Consider the following 24,932-nt stretch of genomic DNA (forward strand, 5'->3'; position numbering starts at 1 on the left):
TCATGAGGTCAGGAGATCGAGACCATCCTGGCTAACATGGTGAAACCCCATCTCTACTAAAAATACAAAAAAATTAGCTGGGCATGGTGGTGGGTGCTGGTAGTCCCAGCTACTCGGGAGGCTGAGGCAGGAGAATGGTGTGATCCCAGGAGGTGGAGCTTGCAGTGAGCCGAGATCGCTCCACTGCACTCCAGCCTGGGTGACAGAGTGAGACTCCATCTCAAAAAAAAAAAAATTATTTCAGCTAATGAAAATTACATAACAGGATTAGAATTTCCTATTACAAGCCACCTATAAATTAATGATTCTAGGTACTAAGCATCAAATGTTGTTGATAATGATAAGGAACAGAAACCAGAGATTAAGTGCCATCTGATGAAAGAACAGATCACCCACTAGATCTTGCCAAACAGACTGAACATGTCTGATGAAGCCTCTGGATTCAGTTGTCAACTTGCAGGAAGAGAGGTAGGAGGAACATATTGTACTGTTCCCAAATATGCAATCAGCAAAATCCATACTGGAGAGAATCTCTATAGGCCAAATGGCTTGGGTTATTCAATAGAAAAAGTGTAAGGAAAAGAGATGGAGGGAAACCCTGACATTAAAAGAAACAGAAAAGACCAATTTTTTTTTTTTTTTAGATGGGGTCTCACTGTGTTGCCCAGGCTGGAGTGCAGTGGCGCGATCTGGGCTCACTGCAAACTCTGCTGCCAGGGTTCAAGCAATTCTCCTGCCTCAGCCTCCCGAGTAGCTGGGATTACAGGCACTTGCCACTGCGCCTGGCTAATTTTTGCAGTTTTTAGCACAGACGGGGTTTCACCATCTTGGCCAGGCTGGTCTTGAACTCCTGACCTCGTGATCCACCTGCCTCGGCTACCCAAAGTGCTGGGATTACAGGTGTGAACCATTGCGCCTGGCCCCAATTTTTTAAAAAAAATAGTCCAGACTAACTCCAGAAGCAAGGAGTGTACACTTCATTGATAAAATCATAAAGAAATTCAAGGAAGGTATAAAAGTCTGAATAGTGGAAGGAAATTATTTCTATAAAAGTCAAGATCATTGTTACTTTTTGAGGGAGGGACAAGACAGTGATTGAGATGTGGCACATGGAGAGAGGCTTCTGGGAGGCTGGCAGTTTTATTTCTCGACGTGGTAGATAGTTACAAGAGCATTTACCTGGCAATAATTCACTAAGACATTAATTTGAGTTATGGGATTTTTCTGGATCTGTGTTTTAGTTTTACAATAAAAAATAAAAAACAACATTTCTGAAGATAATACATGAACGTAGTAAAATATTAAAAGTGTGTGTGTGTATAAAATTTCCTCTCATTTTAAAAGCATAAATGGTAGAATTACAATACCATGCATATATTCTGATCTTTGCTTATTTTACTGAATATTTTATTTTGTAGATCATTCTGTATCAAATAGGGCCAAATGGGATAAGAATTCAGTCTCAACTTCTAGGCTAGAACCAATATATTTTAACTTACAAATAACAGTTTAAATAAGTGGATACTTTTTCCTAAGAATATATTCCATTAAGTCAGAAGATGTCTCAATATAGAGATAGCATGCGGGCTGGGTACGGTGGCTCATGCCTGTAATTCCAGCACTTTGGGAGGGCGAGGCAGGCGGATCACGAGGTCAGGAGTTTGAGACTAGCCTGACCAATGTGGTGAAACCCTCTCTCTACTAAAAATACAAAAATTTGCCGGGCGTGGTGACACACGCCTGTAATCCCAGGGAGGCGGAGGTTGCAGTGAGCCGAGATCATGCTACTGCACTCCAGGCTGGGTGACAGAGTGAGACTCCATCTCAAAAAAAAAGAGATAGCACGCACATTCATTTTGAAGGTACGCATTTCGCATACAGTTTAAAATTTACCTGTTCATTTTCCTCCCCAAGTTCTCAGCTTAAACAAACCTGCTCACACTTTGATTCAGACAAGATTACCTGGGGGAAGGGTGGATGGTAGAGTTAGTAAACTGCTTTTTCAGCGTTTCCCTGGATGAATTCTTAGAGATATTTTATGGCAAGGATTAAAACAACACACTGGTGACTAACCTTTGTGCTTCTTTGTTGATAACAGCCTGTTTCTGATAATAATTAGGATTAAAGGAGACAGATGTACTGGCTTCTACAGCCTTTAAACTGTAATCTTGAACCAGTAAATATTTTCTAGGCACCAGATTATATTGAGTTTTTTTTAAAAAAACAACTTGGCCACGTGTTTTAACTATCTTTTTACTTCCTTTAATATTTCTTACTTTTTCAGGCACCTGAATAGTATTTTCTGAGTACCTACCAGGGAGTTAGCAATGCTCAGTGCCCTAGGGTACAAAGGAAGGAAGTATAAAGACTTACTGCTTACAGTCTTAGGAGATACAACATATGTATCCATATAACAGAGCTAGAAAGCAAGACAGTATTATGTATGTCTGTGGGTTTAAGTCACAATGTATGTAGAACATATATTGACTGGGGGTGAGGGATAAAAGACTACAAATCAGGTTCAGTGTATACTACTTGGCTGATGGGCACACCAAAACCTCACAAATCACCACTAAAGAACTTACGAAACCAGGCGTGGTGGCTCATGCCTGTAATCCCAGCACTTTGGGAGGCCGAGGCAGGCAGATCACCTGATGTCAGCAATTGGAGATCAGCCTGACCAACATGGAGAGACCCCATCTCTACTAAAAATACAAAATTAGCCGGGCATGGTGGCACAGGCCTGTAATCCCAGCTCATCGGGAGGCTGAGGCAGGAGAATCGCTTGAACCTGGGAGGTTGCGGTGAGCCGAGATAGCGCCATTGCACTCCAGCCTGGGCAACAAGAGCGAAACTCTGTCTCAAAAAACAAAAACAAAAACAAAAAAAACAAAAAACAACTTAATCATGTAACCAAATACCACCTGTTCCCCCAAAAGCCTATGGAAAAAAACAACAACAACATTTGTTGACATATGCAATGTATATATAAATACACCAGCCTTGGTGAGACCTCCTGTGCCTTTAATCCCAGCTACTCGGGAGGCTGAGGCACGAGACTTGCTTGAACCCAGGAGGCAGAGGCTGTACTGAACCAAGACTGTGCCACTGCACTCTAGCCCAAGCAACAGAAACTGTCTCAAAAACAAACAAATAAACAAAAAACTCAAAAAACAAAGTGACTTTCCTTGTGAAGATGAAGCAGAAGAAACATCCTTATCATGCCCACTAAAACTGCCTTGTTTAGGGATTTGGTTATTATCTTTCACTGTGCTAATTTCTTGGAAGGAAGGATAAATAACTTAGTTTCAGCTTGGTGGTATGGAACCTTAGCATGAGCGACTCGATTTTGGTTTGGTCTGTTAGGTCTAGTGCAGGAGCTCAGTCCAAACCAATGGCCTCCTATAAATTTCATTTAACATCACAAAGTAAAATTTCTCCCAATCCAAGCATTTACACATTTAACTATCAATTCTATTAAAAACATGACATTAAAAGTGCAAGACAGGGAGCTGATGAGAAGTGGGCAAAGAAATACTGAAAAGAGAGCTTCTAGAAGGAAATACACTAGAATAATGACAGTTGTTATCTAGAAGAGGTAGAATTACCAGTGATTCACTTTCTCTCTCCCTCTATGGTGAGAGACCACTCTTTCTCCCTTTCCCATGTACCCTTTTGAATTTCCCCAGTTCTGTACAACCAAGGTGTACTTATTATTTATTCTTCTAGAGACATGGTCTTGCATTGTTGTCCAGGCTGGAGTGCAGTGCCATGATCATAGCTCACTGCAGCCTCGAACTCCTGGGCTCCTGAGAGCCTCCTGCCTCATCCTCCTGAGTAGCTAGGACTACAGGTGCATACCACCATGCCAGCTATTTTATTTCATTTATTTATTTATTTATTTTGCAGAGATGGGAGTCTTGCTTTGTTGCCCAGGCTCAACTATTGCCCTGGTCTTGAACTCCTGGCCTCAAGCAATTCTCCTGCCTCAGTCTTGTAAAGTGAGATCATTACAGGCATGATCTATCACGTGGGAGCATTTTGCTTTTTTTTTTTTGAGATGGAATTTCACTCTTGTTACTTTTTGCTTTTTCCTGGCCCATTTTGCTTTTATAATCAGAAAAATAAGAATGCTGGCCAGGCTTGGTGGCTCACACCTGTAATCCCAGCACTTCAGGAGGCCGAGGCAGGCAGATCACCTGAAGTCAGCAGTTCGAGACCAGCCTGGCCGACATGGTGAAACCCCTTCTCTATTAAAAATAGAAAAATGAGCCCAGCTTGGTGGAGGCCACTTCTAATCCCAGCTACCTCGGAGGCTGAGGCAGGAGAATCGCTTGAATCTCCTGGGAGGCGGAGGTTGCAGTGAGCCGAGATGGCGCCACTGCACTCCAGCCTGGGTGACAGAGTGAGACTCTGTCTCAAAACAAACAAATAAACAAACAAACAAAAAACAAAAGAAAAATAAGAATGCTTCTGGAATGAGGGAGACACAGGCAACTTTGCAACTTTTTGGAAGCAGTTTCTAGTTCTAGTTGAAGGTGGGGAGGTGGAATATGGAGCAGTGTGCTCCTTTAAGGTAGAGGTGAGGTTGTTGCTAGGTCCAGCAGCATCATAGGAGAACCTTTTGAGTGCAGCAGACACACACGCACACATTCGGAACTTCACAGAGGAGTATCTATGTAGAGACAGAACCAATTCTGCCCTTTCCTTGTTTCCCTCAATGGAATGCAAAGTCACCATTGACACCCTCAGACAGCGTCTTGCTAGAGTCAGAAAAAGAACCCAATTCCTTATGGACCACAAATCCTTTAAACCCTGGGATTATATTACTATTCCAGAAGTTATACTGAAAACTTCGCCCTCTGTTAAGGGAATGATGACAAATATCCGGCTCTCCTACTTCTTGAACCAGACCTGGTATTAAGTGCTCATTCTCAACAAGGGGAAAAAGAAGGGAAGTATCTGGATATCTCTGACTAATGTCTTCCTGAAATACATTTACTTTCCTGGTGGTCCCGATTGTGAACTTGGTCCCATGATTATAATCATAGAACCATTTCCATTTCTGTCCTGAGCTTGACAGAAGAGTGATTCGGCTTCCTGGGTCCTATGTTGTTCTAGATGGGATTCTAAGACTATAAATACTTACAAATACTTACTCTGTGTCATTTAGATAGAGTTTACAGCCCAAATAAGAGTGTTTGTCTTCTAATCTCTGCTTACGTTGATGATGAGTTGCATTATTTGCATTAATCATTTTTTCCTTTTGTGGTTTTTGATTTCCCCATGCTATATAACTTTGTAAAATACTTTAGAGAAATTTGATACTAATACCTGTGCAATATGTCCTTTTTCTCCCTGTAGATACAATCATGCTGGCCTAAGCATACTAATGCCATAAAAAAACTACAGTGCTTCAGATTGCTTATTCTTCATGCTTTTTAAAATTTTTTTAAATTTTAAATAAGAATTTCTGGTAGATGTGGTGGCTCATGCCTGTATCCCAGCACTTTTGGAGGCTGAGGCGAGAGGATCATTTGAGCATAGGAGTTCTAGACCAGACTGGGCAACATGGTGAGACCCCTCATCTCTACAAAAAATTAAAGAAAAATTAGTCAGGCATGGTGGTGAGTGCCTGTAGTACCAGCTACTGGGGAGGCTGAGGTTGGGGGATCATATGAGCCCAGGAAGTCAAGACCTGTCTCTTATACACATCTAGATGTGTATAAGAGACAGTGCCTGTAGTACCAGCTACTGGGGAGGTTGAGGTTGGGGGATCATATGAGCCCAGGAAGCCGAAGCTGCAGTGACCCGTATTCACACCTCTGCACTCCAGCCTTGGTGACAGAGCGAGACCTTGACTCAAAATAAATAAATAAATAAATAAATTCCTGAGCTCTATTAAATATAAATATTTAGCACTTTGCCTCCATTTTTGGTAACTTTTTTTTTATTTTAATTTTTTGTTTTGAGATGGAGTCTCACTCTGTCACCCAGGCTGAAGTGTAGTGGCACAATCTCAGCTCACTGCAACCTTCGCCTCCCAGGTTCAAGCGATTCTTCTGCCTCAGCCTCATGAGTAGCTGGGACTACAGGTGAGCGCCACCACACCCGGCTAATTTTTGCATTTTTTTTTTTTTTTTTTTAGTAGAGATGGGGTTTCACCATATTGGCCAGATTGGTCTTGAACTCCTGACCTCATGATCTGCCCGCCTCAGCCTCCCAAAGTGCTGGGATTACAGGCATGAGCCACCGTGCCCGACCCATTTTTGGTAACTTTTAAAGTAAGAGATTATAATTTTGAACAGGTATGATAGTTTGTTAAAGAATAAAGAAATCAAGATTTTCAGTATTCTTCAGTATGTCAATTGCATTTTCAACTCCACAATTTCTGCTGCTTTTTTTTTTTTTTTTTTTTTGAGACAAGGTCTCATGTTGTCATTCAGGCTGGAGTGCAGTGGTGTGATCATAGCTTATTGCAGCCTTCACTTCCCAGGGTCAGGTGATATCCCACCTCAGCCTCCTAGGTAGCTGGGACTACAGGCATGCACACTATGCCTGGCTAATTTCTTGTATTTATTGTAGAAACAGGGTTTTGTTATGTTGCCCAGGCTAGTCTCGAACTCCTGAGCTCAAGCAATCTGCCCATCTTGGCATCTCAAAGTGCTAGGATTACAGGCATGAGCTACTGTACTCCATGATTTTTCAAAAATTATTTCAATCTCTTTGTTAAGTTTATGTGACAGAATTCTAAATTACTTCTCTGTATCGTCTTGAATATCTTTGGGTTTCTCAGAACAGCTATTTTGAATTCTCTGTCTGAAAGGTCACATATCTCTGTTTTCCCAGGATTGGTCGCTGGAGCCTTAGTTATTTTGGTGAGGTCATGTTTTCCTGAATGGTCTTGATGCCTGTGGATGATATTTGTCAGTGTCTGGGCATTGAACAGTTAGGTATTTATTGTAGTCTTCACAGTCTGGGCTTGTTTGCATTTGTCATTGGGGAGGCTTTCCAGATATTCAGAAGGATTTGGGTGTTATAATCTAAGCTGTATTTGCATTAGGGGGCACCCAAAGCCCAGTAATGCTATAGTTCTTGCAGACTCCTAACATTACTGCCTTGGCAATCTTGGATAAGATCTAGAAGAATTCTCTGGATTACCAGGCAGAGTCTCCTGTTACCTTCCCTTACTTTCTCCCAAACAGAGGGAGTCTCTCTATCTCTGTGCTGAGCTACCTGGAGCTCGGGGTGGGGTGATGTAAGCACCCCTGTGGCCACCACCACTGGGACTGCTCTGGGTCAGACCTGAAGCCAGCACAGCACTAGGTCTTGCCCAAGGCCCACTGTAACCACTACCTGGCTACGGCTTACGTTTACTCATGGTCCTGGGGCTGTACAATCAGCAGGTGGTGAAGCCAGCCAGGGTTGTGTCCTTCCTTTCAGGGTGGTGAATTCCCCCAGGCCTTGGGTGCGTCCAGAGATGCTGTCTGGCAGCTAGAGACTAGAGTTGAAAACCTTAGAAGTTTACCTGGTGTTCTATGCTACTGTGGCTGAGCTGGGCCTCAAACCACGAGACACAGTCCTTCTCATTCTTCCTTCACCTTGCCACAGGCAGAGGAGCTTCATCCCATGGCCACCACCGCCACAGGCCCATCAGGAGTATTGCCAGGTTACTGCTGGTGTTCACTTACGGCCCAAGGTCTCTGAAGTCAACTTGTGGTGAATGCTGCCAGGCCTGGGACTCATGCTTCGGGGCAGTAGGCTCTCCTCCAGGCCAGGGCTGGTCCCAAAATGCTGTCCAAGAGCCAAGGTCTGGAATTAGGGACCCCAAGAGCCTGCCTGGTGCTCTATCCTACTGTGGCTAGCTGGTACCTAAGGTGCAAGACAAAGTCCCTTTACTTTTCCCTCTGCTTTTCTCAAGTAGACGGAGTCTGTCACTGTAGTCAACACAGGTGGGAATGTGCTGGATCTCACCTGAAACCAGCACCTCTCAGAGTCTCCCCTAAGGCCCATGGCTTACTGCCTGGGTATCACTGCTGGTTACTCAGGACCTAAAGATTCTTTAGCCAGCAAGTGACGGTTCTTGCCAGGACTGGGTCCCTCCTTTCAAGGGAGTGGGTTCCTTTCTGGCCCAGGGTGTGCCTGGAAATGTCATCTGGGACCTAGGGCCGGCCTGGAATGGGGGCCTCATGACTCTGACCGGTGCCCTGTCTTACTGCGTTTGAGCTGGTATCCAAGGTGCAAGACAAAGCCCTCTTTACTCTTCCTTCTCCTCTCCTCAAGTGGAAGAAGGAGGTCTCTTTTGGCACGAGCTGTGTTGCCTGGGGTTGGGGGAGGGGTGGCGCAAGCACCCCCTTAGCTGTCTTACCTTGTGTCTCAGTAGGTGACACACCCCCCAGGTCCACTTGGTTGCTGAGCCCAGCTCAGCAGTAGGATTTACAGTTCCTGAGGCCTAAACTGCCTTTCACGAATATTTGGAGCCTCAGAGCACTCCAGTCTGTGGTGTGGCGAGGCTTGCTGGAACGTGAGTTCTGACTGCTCGGATGGATGATTCCTCTCTATCTAGAGCTGGTCTAAATGTTCTCTCAGTGGGCAGGCGTTGGCTGAGTTCAGCCTGGTTTTGCTTTCTGCTGTGACAAGGCAGCACTGAGTTCAATGCAAAGCCTCACAACCACTGCTTTCTCCCTCTCCCAATCACACAGATTTCTCCATGCCAAGTGGCTGCTGTGGATGGGTGGGGAAGGGGTGGCATCCGCAATTCAATACTGTCTTTCCTCTTATAGACTGTTGGTGGGAGTGTAAATTAGTTCAACCATTGTGGAAAGCAGTGTGGTGGTTCCTCAAAGAGCTAAAAACAGAACAACCACTAAACCAGTAATCCCATTACTGGGTATATACTCAAAGAAACATAAATTGTTGTACCATAAAGACACATGCACATGCATGTTCACTCCAGCATTATTCGCAAGAGCAAAGACATAGAATCAACCTAAATCTCATCAATGGCAGATTGGATTAAAAAAATGTGGTACATATACACCATGGAATACTATGCAGCCATAAAAAAGAACAAGATCATATATTTTGCAAGAAATGGATGGAGCTGGAGGCCATTATCCTTAGCAAATGCAGGAACAGAAAGCCAAATACTGCATGTCCTCACTTACAAGCTCACTGTGAGCTAAATGATGAGAACACATGGACACAAAGAGGGAAGAACAGACACTAGGGCCGCCTTGAGAGTGGAAGGTGGGATGAGGGAGAGGATCAGAAAAAATAACTATTGACACCTCTGACCCAGAGGTACTCAAACTGTTGATTTGGAGATATAAAAAAGTACTGTTGGGTACTAGGCTTAGTACCTGGATGACAAAATAATCTGTACAATAAACCCCCATGACATGACTTTACCTATAAAACAAACCTGCAGTGTACCCCTGAACCTAAGATAAAAGTTACAAATAAAAAAGACTGTCTTTCCTACCTCTTCAGTGACTCTTCCAGTGATACGAAGTTAAAACCAGGTACTGTGAGTGCTCACCTGATTTTTGGTTCTTAGAAAGGTGCTTTTTTTGTGTGTACATAGTTAACTGAATTTGGTGTTCCTGCAAAGGGGATGACCGGGGCCTTCTATTCCACCTTCTTGCTCCGCCTCTTCCCAGTTTCATTTTTGATTGTTCATCTTCCTCTTATAAACTTGAGCTCCTTGTGGACTGGACAATGCCTTATTCATCGTTGTTTTCCTGGTGCCCAGCATGATGCCTGACAAACAGTCTATGTTCAGGAAATATTTGCTGGCCTGAATCAAACCACACTAGACTACTAATGAATATTTTAAAATTTAATTTTCACAGCTACCCTGGGCATAGGTGTGTTTGTGCCCAGAATAATTTTAATTTTATTTATTTATTTTTTGAGATATGGTCTTACTCTGTTGCCCAGTCTGGAGTGCAGTGGTGCCATCCTAGCTCACTGCAGCCCCGACCTCCTCAAGCAATCCTCTCACCTCAGCCATCCAAGTAGCTGGGACCACAAGTGTGAGCCACCATGCCTGGATAATTTTTGTATTTTTTTGTAGAGATGGGGTTTTGCCATGTTGCCCAGGCTGGTCTTGAAATCATGAGTTCAAGTGATTCTCCTGCCTCGGCCTCCCTAAATGCTGGGATTACAGGCATGAGCCACCATGCCCGGACGAGAAGAGTTTTATATACAAGTTTGACAATCGATTAAAGTGCTTGTGAAAGATACAGATTCCTGGGCCCCACCCTAGATCCTGATACAAGAGAGCTGGGTAGGGTGGTTGGAGCCTGGGAATCTGCACTTTTGACAAATGCCTGAGATGTTTCTAATACAGCTTGGGAACCAAAGGCAGCTTGTAAACTAGCACATCCAAGGTCTTAAGCACTTCGAATTGCCCTTGTATTTCACGCAGTAAATGCCTTGAAGCTTGATCTGAAAAGAATAAATGATCATCGTAACATGTAGATTTACCAAAGATGGTAAACTAGAAGATGGTAGACTTCTCAAGAATCTTGGGTTCCAAATGTCTAGTCTTCTTGGTGTGTCTGCAGATTTCTGAGAACTCCCTGACCCTGGCCCTGTTAGAGACCTAACAAAGAAATTGTATGGAAGACATAGATCGAGAAGGATTTACTTACCTTAGAAGAGCTTTCAGAACCCGTTAACTGTTTACAGATTAACTCTTTAAAGGAGATGGGTTAAGGAGAGGAAAGGAGATTAAATGTGTTTCTAGAAGAACAACAAATGGCCATGGCCTGTAATCCCAGCACTTAGGGAGGCTGAAGTGGGTCGATTGCTTGAGTTCAGAAGTTCGAGACCAGCCTGGACAACATGGTGAAACCCTGTATCTACAAAAATTACAAAAATTAGCCAGGTGTAGTGGCTTGCATCTGTAGTCCCAGCTACTTGTAGGAGCTGAGGCTGGAGCACTGCTTGAGCCCAGGAGGCGGAGGTTGCAGTGAGCCAACATAGTGCCACTGCATTCCAGCCTGGGTGACAGAGCGAGACCCTGGCTCAATAACGACAGCAATAACAACAAAAAGAAAAACAACAAAAAATGCCAATATGCATATGAGAGATTACAATTTTCTAATAAACAAAGAAATGCTCATTAAAACCACATTGAGAAATGAGGGGAAAAAACCTGTAAACTGTCTGCAAGTGTGAGTTCACCAGGCAAAAATTCATAATAAACTAAATGAGTAGGTGTCCCTAATTTTAAGTCGGTTGTCAGGGATGAATGACTAGCATTGTTAATTACACTTGTAATAATGTGAGCATCATTTTGCCTGTGTGCTTTGTGCCACCTCTGCCAACACACTGGGATCCACCCCAAATCACTGACTACAGCCTTAATCAAGACTGCCTAGGCCAGGCATGGTGGCTTATGCCTATAATCCTAGCACTCTGGAAAGCTGAGGCACGAAGATCGCTTGAGTCCAGGAGTTTGAGACCAGCCTGGGCAACACCGTGAGACCCCATTTCTTAAATAAATAAATAAAATTAGCCAGGCACTGTGGTGTGTGCCTGTAGTCCCAGCTACTCTCTGGAGCCTGAAGTGGAAGGATCACTTGAGCCTGGGAGCTCAAGGATGCAGTGAGCCATGATCCTGCCACTGCACTCCGGGGCGACAGAGCAAGACCCTGTCTCTAAAAAAAGGAAGAAAGAAAGAAAGAGAGAATGAGAGAAAGAAAGAAAGAAAGACTGCCTATCCAGAGGAATTAACAACAACAACAAAAACAAAAAACAGAAATAAGAAAACATTTGTATGTTACATGAAGCACATTAAGTGATTTCCTTTGTTCAGTGTAACCTTGTGAGGGAACTGGATTTTTGTCCCTATTATTCCCATTGCATAGGTAAATAAACTGAGGCTTGACATGCCCAATAAGTCACTGGTAGTAAAAGCAGTGCGTTAGGTTAAATCTCTGATATCCTCACGCCCCACACTGACTCAACAATAACAATACATTACCACGAAGGATGTCTGTGATGACAGTGGCCATTCCATTTGATCCTCATTATTCTTCTTTTATCGAAGGAAGGTGGGAGTCACCTTCTTTTCTAGGCAGTTAGGTAACTGAAGCCAAAAGGTATTGTGACAAATCCACTGAGCTGTAAAAGGCAGCGTGTGGAGGTGGAGCCCAGAGCTTCTGCCTCCACAGTTAAAAGCTCAGACAGGGCTTTGGGAGCAGGGCCTGCAAATCAAAGATGAAAGAACAACCTGTCTTGGAGCGCTTGCAGGTAAGCTCAGGCTGCTGGACTGGCGGGGAACAAGGACCTTAGGTGATTCACTAGATCTGCGCCCCCGGCCTTAGATAGAAGTGGGTGGGGCCAGGGACACTACATCTAACGAGGATCTAGAATAGCTAGGATTTACGAAATACCGGCGTTCAAGTTCTCTGGTCTCCACCCAAAGATGATTATCCTATCTAAGGCACAGGGCAGGTCCCCAGCCGCGGTTTCAAGAGCTGGGATGCGGCCTTAGCGGAGGTGGTGTCAGAGCGGAAACCTAGCGGGGGGTCGGGGCTTCAGCTTGGGGTGGTGGGAAACACCCCGGGAGAGGAGGCAGCTCTGTGGTTCCGCTTCGGGCCGGCGGGAGAGGAGTTCGGAGGTGGCTTGAGCTGAGAACCCGGAGGAAAGAAGGCGCATTTCTGAGCAGCCAGGGGCACGGATCGCAGACTGGGACGCTGACGAGCTGGGGGTCGCGGATTTCCGAGGCGGCTGGAGAAGTGCCCAGACCGCCGTCCCTCCGCGCCCCTGCGCGTCCCCGTGCGCCCCCGTGCGCCCCGGTGCGCCCAGTGCCGGAGTCCCGGAGCGATGACAGCGCCGGTTACGGTAAACGCCCGCCCCGCCGCAGTCCGCTTCCTTCCCCAACGCGGCGCCGCCCGGACTTGCAACCGCAGGAGTCCGCGCTGGCTCCTCTCCACTGCTGGCATGCGGCGCAACAGGAAGTTCTGGGGGCTTGGAGAGGGAGGGTGCTCCTGGCCGCTGGGAGAGGGCTGGCAACGCTTGGGAGAGTAGTGGAGATCCTGGTCATTCCTCGGTCTCGCCTATTTTGTGTGGACTTTCTCACACTGTGTATGAAAAATAAGTATCATTGAGCACATTGTATTTCAGGAATAGTACAGGCCGCTTAGCAAACGTTAGCTCATTTCAACCTGCTCTGGTAAGAGCACATGCTCTGGAGATAGGTAGCCTGAGTTAGCATCCCAGCTGCATCACTACCTGTGATCTTGGGCGAGTTAACAGCTGTGCTTCGGCTTTCTCACCTGGAAAATGGGATAATACGATTTGTAGTTTCAAGATGAAATGAAATGCTATGTGCCATTTGCAGTTAGAATAATGCCTGACGTATTTAGCAGGTTGTAAGAGTTTGGGATTCTTAACTATTTCATCCTGACAGTAATCCTGTAAAGTCCAAGTATCCTTTCTCTCCTATCCCCACCGGTTTACAGGTGAGGAAAATGAAGCCAAAGGAGAAAAACAGATTTGAGATTTGAGCTCAGGTCAATGCTTTAAGACACTGAGAACGTAAAAAAGAAAAAGAGAGAGAGAGAAAAAAAAAAGACACTGAGAAAATGGACGTTCTAGTTATACACATCATTGTGATTATTTGTTCTAGGGAGAAATGATCACCTTTAATTGTTAAAGTGGGAAACGAGTTATTCACTTTCTTTCCCCCTGTGTACAGATTTTGATGTTTCACTGTCATCTGCTTTGGATTCTTATAGGACTGATAAAGCATTAGCTCTTTTGGTCAGACTGGAATCTGGGCTTGACTTTAAGAATCTGGTTGTTTCTTGTGTTTCCCACCAGGTGTGGTGACCATCTAGGGTAGGAGTTCGCATGAGTTTTGTTTTTTTGAGCCAAAACTGGAGACCAGTACCCTTTGGTGGTATTACACTTGTCTTGATAGACAAGGGCATGAATAGCATTTGAGATGATTATACCAGAGGAGAAGGGAAAGAATCGTGTAATATGTTGAAATTTGCCACAAATTTTGGTCTTGCCTATTTACAATTCTCTATCATAGCTAATTTTTTGGATAGCACATCTATGCCAAAACTATCAAGCATTTGGTAAATACTGTGCCTGAAATATGGCTTCTCTCTTTTTCCTTCTTTTTCAAATTTCTCACTTTTTATTTTATTTTTTTGAGACAGGGTCTCGCTGTGGTGCCCAGTCTGGTCTGGAACTCCTGGGCTCAAGCAATCCTCTTTGGCCTCACAAAGTGCTAAGATTACAGGCTGGAGCCACCGTGCCTGGCCTCACTGTGTTTTTAAATCATGAGTTTTCAGTATAAACAGCCCAAATAATCTGAGTGATTTTCATTATACTTCTGGTAGAATCATACCATGCTGTAACTGAAAGTGACCATCCTACCTGTAACTCAGTTGTTTCTTTGTGACACATCAGAATTCTACATGGCAACTATTTTCTGTAAAATCCATCACTGTTAGGTAAGATATTATGATGTCACTCTCAGTAGTGCCTTTTTTTTCTTTACTTCTTAGTTTTATTGAAGTTTTACGTTCTCATTGTTCAGAATCAATTGATTCCATAGGGTTAATATCTAAAAAGAGTAGAACTCTCCATCATTTCCTGCTTTTTAAGAGAAATAATCATGTTCATCTCTTTTAACTAGTTACTATTAGTCTGTATCTCTAGATATTCCTTATAATTGCTCCTTCTTGGTTTTTCAGGTTTGGTCATCATGCATTGGCTTTCCTGCATGAAATGTGTGGATTTAATTCTTTTCTGCTTTCTTGCCACTATCACTTACATGTATCCTACCTGTTCCTTCCATAGATCTTCTGAATATAGTTATCTCCTAATTTTTGGTTAGGTCAATATTTAGTTAGGTCAACATTATTATGCCTGCCTACGTGCTATTAAAAGCTTCCTTCCTTGTTTTTTTTTTTTTTTTCCCAGAGTTATCTCTCTGTGTTTGCAAAGTTTTCACCAATTGAACCACAAGTTCTTTGCCAGTTGTCTAAATCTTCCCTCAAGATGTCCAATGCAACAGTTATTTTAATCAATTTTATTTCTAGCACAGCTTTCTTACCTGCTTTGCCAGTCCACACTGGTTGCTCTTGATGTTTGATGTATAGCTATTACCTTGGGCTCTCTTTTCACCATCATTTGGGGATTGATTCACTTTGCATCTCTGTTATGCTGGCTCCTGTTTCCTGTATCCCACACCTTAGTCTTTTTTGATTTCTTTTGTCATTTTGATGGAGCACATTCTCCAGTAGCTTTCTAAGAAAAGGTACATGTAAGGTAAACAGAATTGAATATATTTTTTTCCTTGATTCTGTGTCACAGAAAATAATTGTCCAGATGTTTTTCCCTTAAAAGCTTTGTCACTAACAATATAAAAATAATTTCTTGTTGTAAATAATTCAAATACTACAAATAGAAAGTTCCCTTTCTACCCCTCAACCACTCCCCCTCTCACCCAGAGGTAATCAAACTGTTGATTTGGAACATATTATTTAGATGTGCTTTTATATACATATGTATATATATATGTATGTATTTATTTTTGAGATGGAGTCTTGCTCTGTCGTCCAGGCTGGAGTGCAGTGGCGCGCTCTCAGCTCACTGCAATCTCTGTCTCCTGGATTCATGCCATTCTCCTGCCTCAGCCTCCCAAATAGCTGGGACTATAGGCACCCACCACCATGCCTGGCTCATTTTTTGTATTTTTAGTAGAGATGGGGTTTCACCCTGTTATCCAGGATAGTCTAGATCTCCTGACCTCGTGATCCGCCCGCCTCGGCCTCCCAGAGTGCTGGGATTACAGGCGTGAGCCACCACGCCCAGCCATACATATGTAATTATTATTTTGATTTGTGCATGTGCTTTTATTCATTTACTTACTTTATTTTTTGAGATGGAGTTTCACTCTTGTTGCCCAGGCTGGAGTGCAATGGCACAATCTTGGCTCACCGCAAACTCTGCCTTCCAGGTTCAAGCGATTCTCCTGCCTCAGCCTCCTGAGTAGCTGGGATTACAGGCATGTGCCACCATGCCCGGCTAATTTTGTACTTTTAGTAGAGACAGGGTTTCTCCATGTTGGTCAGGATGGTCTTGAACTCCCAACCTCAGGTGATCCACCTGCCTCGGCCTTCGAAAGTGCTGGGATTACAGGCATGAGCCACTACACCCGGTCTATTTATTTTAATTTAATTTAATTTTATTGAGATGGAATCTCACTATGTTGCCCACACTAGTCTTGAACTCCTGAGCTCAAAGGATCCTCCTACCTCAACCTCTCAAATATCTGGGATTACAGGCACATGACACCATGCCTGGCTTGCATGTGTTTTTACAGAAATTGAATCATATTGTATATATTGATTTATAACTTGTTTTACTTAACAGTAGTTCCTGGAGATTTTTCCATGTCAATACACATTAGTGCTTTCTTGAATAGTATATTCAGATGAACTGGAGTGATCAAGATCATAGGTATAGCATTTTCTCTTCATGATCTGTCACAAATACTGACTGAGTGTTATGTGCCAAGCTGTGTTCCAGAATCTGGGAATACACAGTGAACAAAACTTTTATTTTTGAGATAGAAAGGGATAGTGAGATGCTTCTTGATGAAACTGAGCTCAGTTTCAGCTTTAATTTGTTTTTCCTTTCCTAGAGTGCAAATATACAATCACATCTCTTTTTCTCTTGGTATAAAATCACAATAATTAAAAATTGAGCTAAATACCTGGTGTGCCACCAGATCAACAGAACAATACCACTGATATAGAAATAGATTTTCTGAATGGATAAACAAAATATGGCACATATACACAAGGGAATATTATTCAGTCTTAAAATGGAGGGAAATTCTGACACATGCTACAACATGGATGAACCTTGAGGACATAATGCTAAGTGAAATAAACCAATCACAAAAAGATAAATACTGTATGATTCCACTTATGAGGCATCTATAGAAATCAAATTCACACAAACAAAGAATGGAATTATGGTTGGCAGGGCTAGAGGAGGGGAAATGTTTAGTTGTTTAATGGGTATAGAGTTTCAGTTTTTCGAGATGAAAAGGTTCTGGAGATTGGTTGCACAACAATGTGAATATACTTAGCAAAACTGAGCTACACACTTAAAAATGGTGAGGATGGCAAATTTTACATTGTATATTTTACCACAATTAAAACAAAAACGGAAGAAGATTCTCATATAGACTCCTTTGTAGAGGGCTTTGTCTTACACTTTGAATCGGTGGTTGAATCTGCTTTCAGCTGGATGAATACTCAGTAGTGGGATTGCAGGATTGAATGGTAATTCCATTTTTAGTTTTTTTGAGGAAACTCCATTACTGTTTTCCATAACATAAGGAATTACATTTCTATCAACAGTATACGAAGGTCCCCTTTCTCTGCATCCTTGCCAGTATTTGTTATTTTTTGTCTTCTTTATAATAACCATTTTAACTGGAGCGAGATGATATCCCATTGTGGTTTTGATTTGCATTTTACTGATGATTAGTGATGTTGAGCATATTTTCATACGCATGTTGGCTGTTTGTATCCTTTTGAGAAATGTTGATTCATGTCCTTTGCCCACTCTTCAATGGGCTTATTTGTTTTGTTTTTACTGTTGAGTTGTTTGAGTTCTTTTTATGTTCTGGATATTAGTACCGTGTCGAATAAATAGTTTGCAAATATTTTCTCCAACTCAACAGATTGTCACTTCATTTTGTTGATTGTTTCCTTCACTGTGCAGAAACCTTTTAGTTTAGTATGGTCTCATTTGTGTATTTTTGTTTCTCTTTTTTCTTTTTAACCAACCAATAAGAAGCACTGAATCATTTGTGTACTTTTGTTTTTGTTGTCTGTGCTTATGAGGTCTTAACTGCAAAATCTTTGCCTTGATCAATGTCCTGAAGCGTTTCCCTTATATTTCCTTCTAGTATTTTTATAGTTGAAGTCTTCCATTTAAGTTTTTAATGCATCTTGAGTTGATTTTTGTATATGGTGAGAGATAGGAGTTCAGTTTCATTCTTCTGCATATAAATATCCAGTTTTCCCAGCATGATTTATTGAAGAGGGTGTCCTGTAACCAACGTATGTTCTTGATGCCTTTGTCAAAATTCAGTTAGCTGTAAAAATGTGGAATTACTTCTGTGTTCTCTATTTTGTTCCATTGGTCTATATGTCTTTTTATACCAATAGCATGCTGTTTTGGTTACTATAGCTGTAAGAATACTTTTGTACAGTTTCCAAAGTTCCTCTTATTATTGATTTCTAGTTTTATTTGATCTGTGGTCTGAGAAGATACATGATGTGATTTTGATTTTTTAAAATTAGTTGAGATGTGTTTTGTGTTTTACCATATAGTCTGTTCTGGAGAATGTCCCACATGCTAATAAAAATGTGTATTCTGGAGCTGTTGGATGAGATGTTCTGTCAATATCTGTTAGATCCATTTGGTCTAAAGTACGGTTTAAGTGTAATTTAAATTTTCTGTTTAGATAATCTGTCTAATGCTCAGAGTGGGGTGTTGAAGTCCCCAACTGTTACTGTGTTGGAGTCTATTTGTCCCTTTTGATCAAATAATATTTGCTTTATATATTGGGGTGCATGCTTGGTTGGGTGCATATATGTGTAGAACTGTTATACTTTCTTGCTGAATTGATTGCCTTATATAATTATAATTATATAATGACCTTTTTGTCTCTTTTAACTTTTTTTTTTACTTAAAGTTTGTTTCATCTGATATAAGTATAGTTATTTATGCTTGCGTTTGGTTTCTGTTTGCATGGAATATCTTTTTTCACTCCTTTACTTTCAGTCTATATCTGTCTTTATAGATGAGATGAATTTCTTATAGGTAGGATATAGTTGTGTCTTTTTTTAATTAACAAAATTTTTTATAGAGATGGGGTCTCGCTATGTTGACCAGGCTGGTCTTGAACTCCTGGCCTCAAGTGATCCTCCCATTTGAACCTCCCAAAGTGCTAGGATTACAGGTGCAAGCCACCACGCCCGGCCAGGGTCATTGTTTTTTTCCAATCCATTCAGCCAATCTGTATGTTTTAAGTGGAAAATTTAATCCATTTACTTTCACGGTTATTGATCTGGGAGCACTTATTCTTGTCATTTTATTAATTGATGTCTGCTTGTTTTGCATATCCTTAGTTCTTTTCTTTCTCTCGTATTGTTTATCATTGTGGTTTGGTGGTAGTCTGTAGTGGTAACATTTAAGCACTTTCACTTTCTTATTTGTGTGTTTGCCCTATTAGTGGGTTTTATACTTTTGTGTATTTTCATGATGGTAGATATTGTCTTTTTGCTTCTATGTGCATGACTTGCTTAAACATTTCTTATAGGGCTCGTTTAGTGGTGATGAATTTCTTCAGCTTTTGCTTATCTGGGAAAGACTTCACTTCTCATTTATTTATGAAGGATAACATTGCTAGGAATAGTATCCTTGGATGGCAATGCCTTTTTTTTTTTTTTTTTTGGTATTTTGAATATATCAGTTTATTTTCTCCTGGCTTGTAAAGTTTCTGTTGAGCAATTTGCTGTTAGTCTGATGGGGGTTCCAGTGTAAATCACTGGACATTTTTCTTTTGCTGTTTTTAGAATTTAGAATTCTCTCAGTTTGACTATAATGTGCTCTGGAAAAGATCTTTTTGAATTGTATCTTTTTGGCAATCTCGGATCTTCCTGGTTCCGGATGTATAAATCTCTTGCTAGATCTGGGAAGTTTTCAGTTATTATTTCATTAAATAGGTGTTCTGTTCCTTTTGTGTTCTCTTCACTTTTCAGAGCACCAAAATTTTGAATATTTGGTTTCTTTATGGTGCATTATATATCACGTAGACTTTGTTTATTCTTTTAAATTATTTTTTCTTTATTTTTGTCTGCGTCAGGAAAAATCCTCATTTCTCCTCTACTTTTACACCGCGACAATCAACACAGAGGACTTCTGTGACAAATATGTGTGTGGAAGTTTTCCCCACACATCAAGCAGCAGACACCAGGTAGGTGTCTTCCAATTCAGTTCTGACACCATCTACCTGAAGATAGTGCCAGATCACACAAATTAGGGACTCATTCCCAAGACTACACCTGCCTCCTTCGGATGGAAATTCTAACTGACTGTCTTCAATTTGGGGTTCCCGTGACCTCCTCTTTGGATTTGATTAATTTGCTGGAGTGGCTCACAGAACTTAGGGAAACACATTTGCTGGTTAATTATAGAGGACACTATAAAGGATATAGATGAAGAGATGCACAGGGCTAGGTATGGGGGAAGGGGTGCACGGCTTCCATGCCCTCCCTGGGCATATTACCCTTTAGAACCTCTATGTGTTCAGCTATCCAGGAGCTCACCAAACCTTGTCCTCTTGAGTTTTTATGGAAGTTTCATGATGTCAGAATTTCTTCTCCCAGGGCATAGGGTGTGGCCCTCTCTGGGAAGGGTCTTAAGGCCCACAATCAGAAAGGAGTGGAAAGATTAGAATCCTGCATTGGAGAAGAAAGGCAGGAGAGAGATTCTGTTTCCTCAGACCTTCCCCTGAGGCCTAACACACCTGACATTCTGTCTCTTATACACATCTAGATGTGTATAAGAGACAGATATATATGTATATAAATCATATATATAAATCATATGCATATATATGTATTTAAATCATTACACCACATTGACTGGGTTATTTCATCACACTTGTTTTCAAGTTCTCAAATTCTTTCTGCTTGATTGAGTCTATTGTTGAAGCTTTCTAATATATTTTGTATTTCATTCAGAGAATTCTTTAATTCTAGAATTTCTTTTGGTTCTTTTTTAATGATATTTACATCTTTGGTCAATTTTTCATTTGTTTCTTGAAATTTCTGATTTCTTTGTATTGTATTTCCAAGTTCTCTTGTATCTCACTGAGCTTTTTAAATAAAACCTTTTTAAAATTAAAAAGAAATTTTTTTGAGATGAGGTTTCACTCTGTTGCCCAGGCTGGATTCCAGTGGTACAATCATAGCTTAATGGCAGATTGAAATTCTGAACTCCTGAGGTCGAGTGATCCTCCTGCATCAGCTTTGCGAGTAGCTAAGATTATAGGAATGAGCCACCACACCTGGTTGAACTTCTTTAATGTCATTAGTTTGAATTCTTTTTCATCGATTTTATGAATTTCTTCCCTGAAATATATTGCTGGAGAATTATTATGTTCCTTAGGAGGTATAATTTTTCCTTGCTTTTTCATATTTCTTGTGTCCTTACATTGATATATGTGCATCTGGCATAACCATTGCTTCTTCCAGTCTTTTGAACTTGCTTGCACAGGGGAGGATTGTATTCTGAAGATGTTTATTTGGTGGTGTTTAGGTTGGGCACTTTGGCTTTGATTCTGGGTGTGTGCAGTAGTATAGTCTCGGTATAATTTCTTCAGCTGTAAACAGTGTCAGTAGTGTCTGAGATTTGCTCAGTGGCTTCAGGTGTGATTGTTAGTGGAGGCTGTGGTGAGGTTTTGCTGGGCCATAAGGTGGGCCAGTCCTTGGGCCCCAGTGGTGATAGCAGTGAGCTGAATGTGCCAGTCCTTGGGCCCCTGGGTGGCATATGCTGGCACTGATGTTAGTGGGCCAGGTGAGCTGAGTCTTGGGCCTGCAGGTGACTTTCTTGGGTGCTGGCAGTGGCAGTGGTGGGATGGGCAGGTAGGTGTGTCCTTGAGCCCTTGGACAGTGGGTGTGGTGACTCACAACAGTAGCAGTGGTGAGACAATCCTCTGGTTCCCGAGTGATCCATGATGGTGTTGGAAGTGGCTGTGATGGGCTAGGTGGGTCACTCCCCAGGCCTGCAGGTGGTGTGTGTGGGTGCCAGTTCTGGTGGGTGGTGGCAGGTTGGGTGAGCCCATTCTCAGGCCTCTGGGAGGAGTGCTCAGGTGCCAACTGTGGTGGTTGGGGCAGGTGATCCCTAGGCCCCTGGATGGTGTGCTCCAGCACTGGGTGGGATGGAGTTGGACAGGGTGGGCTTCTCCTCAGGCCCCTCATGGTGCATGTGGCCACTGGCTGTGGTAGGAGGGGTGAGGTGATCCCCAGGCCCGTGGTGGAATGCTTGAGTTGGGGTGGCAGTGGCTGCATTGTGGCCCTGCTGCTGGAGAGGGCAGAGTTGTTTCAGTGGCAGAAGCTGTGAACAGACAGCAGGGGAAAGCTAGCTTGACTCCAGATTGTGGCTTTAAATGAGGCTGGCTTTCCTCAGGGCACTTTTAAATGTGTGGTGACCTCAATACGGAGCATGGTGGGGTCAGTGCCAGTGGCTCATGGTTTGGCCTGGTAGGCAGCAGCAAACAGTGGAGGTGGACTGTGGGCAGGGGAGATCAATGGGACTCCAGGGATATGGAGATGTGGGACTGTTGGGCCCCAGGACAGGATACAATCTGGTGGGGGCGGGGCAGTAAAAATGGCACCTTGCTGTAGCTGCTTAGAATTCATAGTGTGTGTGGGACTCAGTGTGAGCTCCGTCTCCTGAGCAATACCATCACACGGTCTCTAGGTAGCTCCCTGTTAGTCTCAGGGCCCACTGGAGTCCAGACGCTTTTTTCCTGTGGCTACATTGTATATTATTTGTCCATTAATCAGTTGATGGATATTTGTGTTATTTCTACTTTTTGACAATTATGAATAATGCTGGTATGAACATTTGTATACAAATTTTTGTATAGACATATGTTTTCATTTCTTTTGGGGCAACATCTAGGAGTGGAATTTCTGGGTCATATGATAACTCTTGTATTTGGCCTTTTGAGGGACTGCCAGAGTTTGTTTCAAAGCAATGGTATAATTTATATTATCACCAGCAATCCATGATAGTTCCAGTTTCTCCCTATTTTTTGTATTGTCTGATTTTTTTTGTTATAGCCATCCTAGCCAGTATGGAGAATACATGGCTTTGCATTTTCCTTATGACTAATGATTTTGAGCATCTTTTCATGGGTTTATGCGACATTTGTTCTTTGGAGAACTATTTAGATCCTTTGTGTGGCACTTATTTTTGATCCAGTGCTTCAGATTGTCTCCCGGAAAATGTGCACATCCACACAAAAGTTAGTATACCGTTTCTAAGGGTTCATGACCCTCCCAGTATCTGCAAGGGCCTGAGGCTTCTCACAGAGAACCTGCTATGTGGCAGATGTTTTTCAGGGCATTTTATATGCTTGGTCTCACCCATAATTATTAGGTACCAGATTTGTGTGATGATCAGATATTCAGGAAAATGATTGGCCGACCCTCAAACACTACACTGCTTCAGGGATTGGTATTAGCACAAGTGTCGTGGGTATGTGATGGTAAAGTGAAGTTGCTAAGGAAATGAACTCAAATCAGACTGCCTATATATGAATCCTGGTGTCACTTTTATGAGCTGCTGTGTGCCTTAGGGAAATTACTCAACCTCTCTAAGATTCAGTATCCTCTTTCATAAAATGAGTTTAATAACTGCACCCAGGTACTCTTGGGCAATTTAAATGAGTTAATAAACAAAATGTTTTACATTGTCCAGGTGGGCACATAGAAAGTGCTGAATAAATTGTTACCCCGGCTGGGCGCGGTGGCTCACGCCTGTAATCTCAGCACTCTGGGAGGCCGAGGTGGGTGGATCACCTGAGGTCAGGAGTTTGAGATCAGCCTGACCAGCATGATGAAACCCTGTCTCTACTAAAAATACAAAATTTGACCAGGCATGGTGGCACATGTCTGTAATCCCAGCTACTTGGGGAGCTAAGGCAGGAGTATTGCTTGAACCTGGGAGGCGGAGGTTGCAGTGAGACATGATCATGCCATTGCATTCCAGCCTGGGCGACAGCAGCGAAAATCCATCTCCAAAAATAAGTAAATAAATAGTTACCTTGCAGATAATATTATATGACAGACCAAGTTGACCTTTGAATATGAAAATACCTTTCTTTTCTTGGGGGATGTAGATATCTTTTATTGATCTTAAAAAGGGCCAAGAAGTTTTTGCAAGTTGAATCTTGTAATCTCAGGAAAGAGAATTTTCTTCTTAGATAAGCTTAAGTTTACAGGGCACTTTACAGATCCTTGGCCTGTTTAAGTTAATCCTTTCTAACCTTTGTCACCACTGTTAGTGTCCGCTTTAGAAGGATTTTAAAACAAAATAAAACAAATTTTAGCCTTTGTCCTTATCTGGCCCAGAGAAACAGCCTTCCAAATAAGCAATTTTTGCTCTTTCACCCCAAGGTCAAGCAAATAGAGAGAATGGGGTCCGAAGTCTTCAAATTTTAAAATCTTTCTAAAATTAGAATTTTTAGGACAGCCTTAAGAAAGGAAAACTAGGAGGGAATAATGAATTGACATAAGGCTTCATAGACTACATCTTTATTCTTTTTTTTTATTATTATTTTTTGAGATGGAATCAAGCTCTGTTGCCCAGGCTGGAGTGCAGTGGCACGATCTTGGCTCACTGCAACCTCCTCCTCCCAGGTTTGAGCAATTCTCCTGCCTCAGTCTCCTGAGTAGTTGTAACTATAGGCATGTGCCACCACGCCTGGCTAATTTTTGTATTTTTAGTAGAGACAGGGTTTCATCATGCTGGCCAGGCTGGTCTCGAACTCCTGACCTCAGGTGATCCACCCACCTCGGTCTCCCAAAGTGCTGGGATTACAGGTGTGAGCCACCACACCCGGCCCTCCTTCAAGTTTAATGGAAGGGAAGAGTTGCTGTAGGGTGCATGCCAACGTCTCTGAATTCCGGTGTTTTATCAGTTTTGTTCTCTGACCTACAGATGATGATGGTGGTTTTAAAAATTATTTACTTATTTGGTGGTCTGGGTTTGCAACTGGAAGAGGCTAAGATAAAATATTCCTTAATATAATTACAGGCCAGTCGTGGTGGCTTATGCCTGTAATCCCAGCATTTTGG

The 24,932-nt window shown here is 42.4% G+C and overlaps 1 protein-coding gene across 3 annotated transcripts in view; it reads left to right on the plus strand.

The window, feature by feature from the left end:
* Nucleotides 1-11,993: 11,993 nt before the first annotated feature.
* The window catches only part of TRPM6 (transient receptor potential cation channel, subfamily M, member 6), a 187,959-nt gene continuing 175,020 nt past the window's right edge, over nucleotides 11,994-24,932 (plus strand). The window contains exon 1 of one of the 3 annotated variants that reach the window (XM_011968246.1): nucleotides 11,994-12,264. In XM_011968246.1, coding sequence (XP_011823636.1) covers nucleotides 12,232-12,264 — 33 coding nt within the window. In that variant the 5' untranslated portion in view covers nucleotides 11,994-12,231. Of the gene's footprint in view, nucleotides 12,265-12,373; nucleotides 12,458-12,738; nucleotides 12,859-24,932 lie in introns of those variants that run through there. The other 2 variants (XM_011968247.1, XM_011968248.1) reach the window with 2 other exon arrangements.

The sequence above is a fragment of the Mandrillus leucophaeus genome, unplaced genomic scaffold, assembly GCF_000951045.1.
Source record: "Mandrillus leucophaeus isolate KB7577 unplaced genomic scaffold, Mleu.le_1.0 Scaffold833, whole genome shotgun sequence".
Classification (NCBI taxonomy): Eukaryota; Metazoa; Chordata; class Mammalia; order Primates; family Cercopithecidae; genus Mandrillus; species Mandrillus leucophaeus.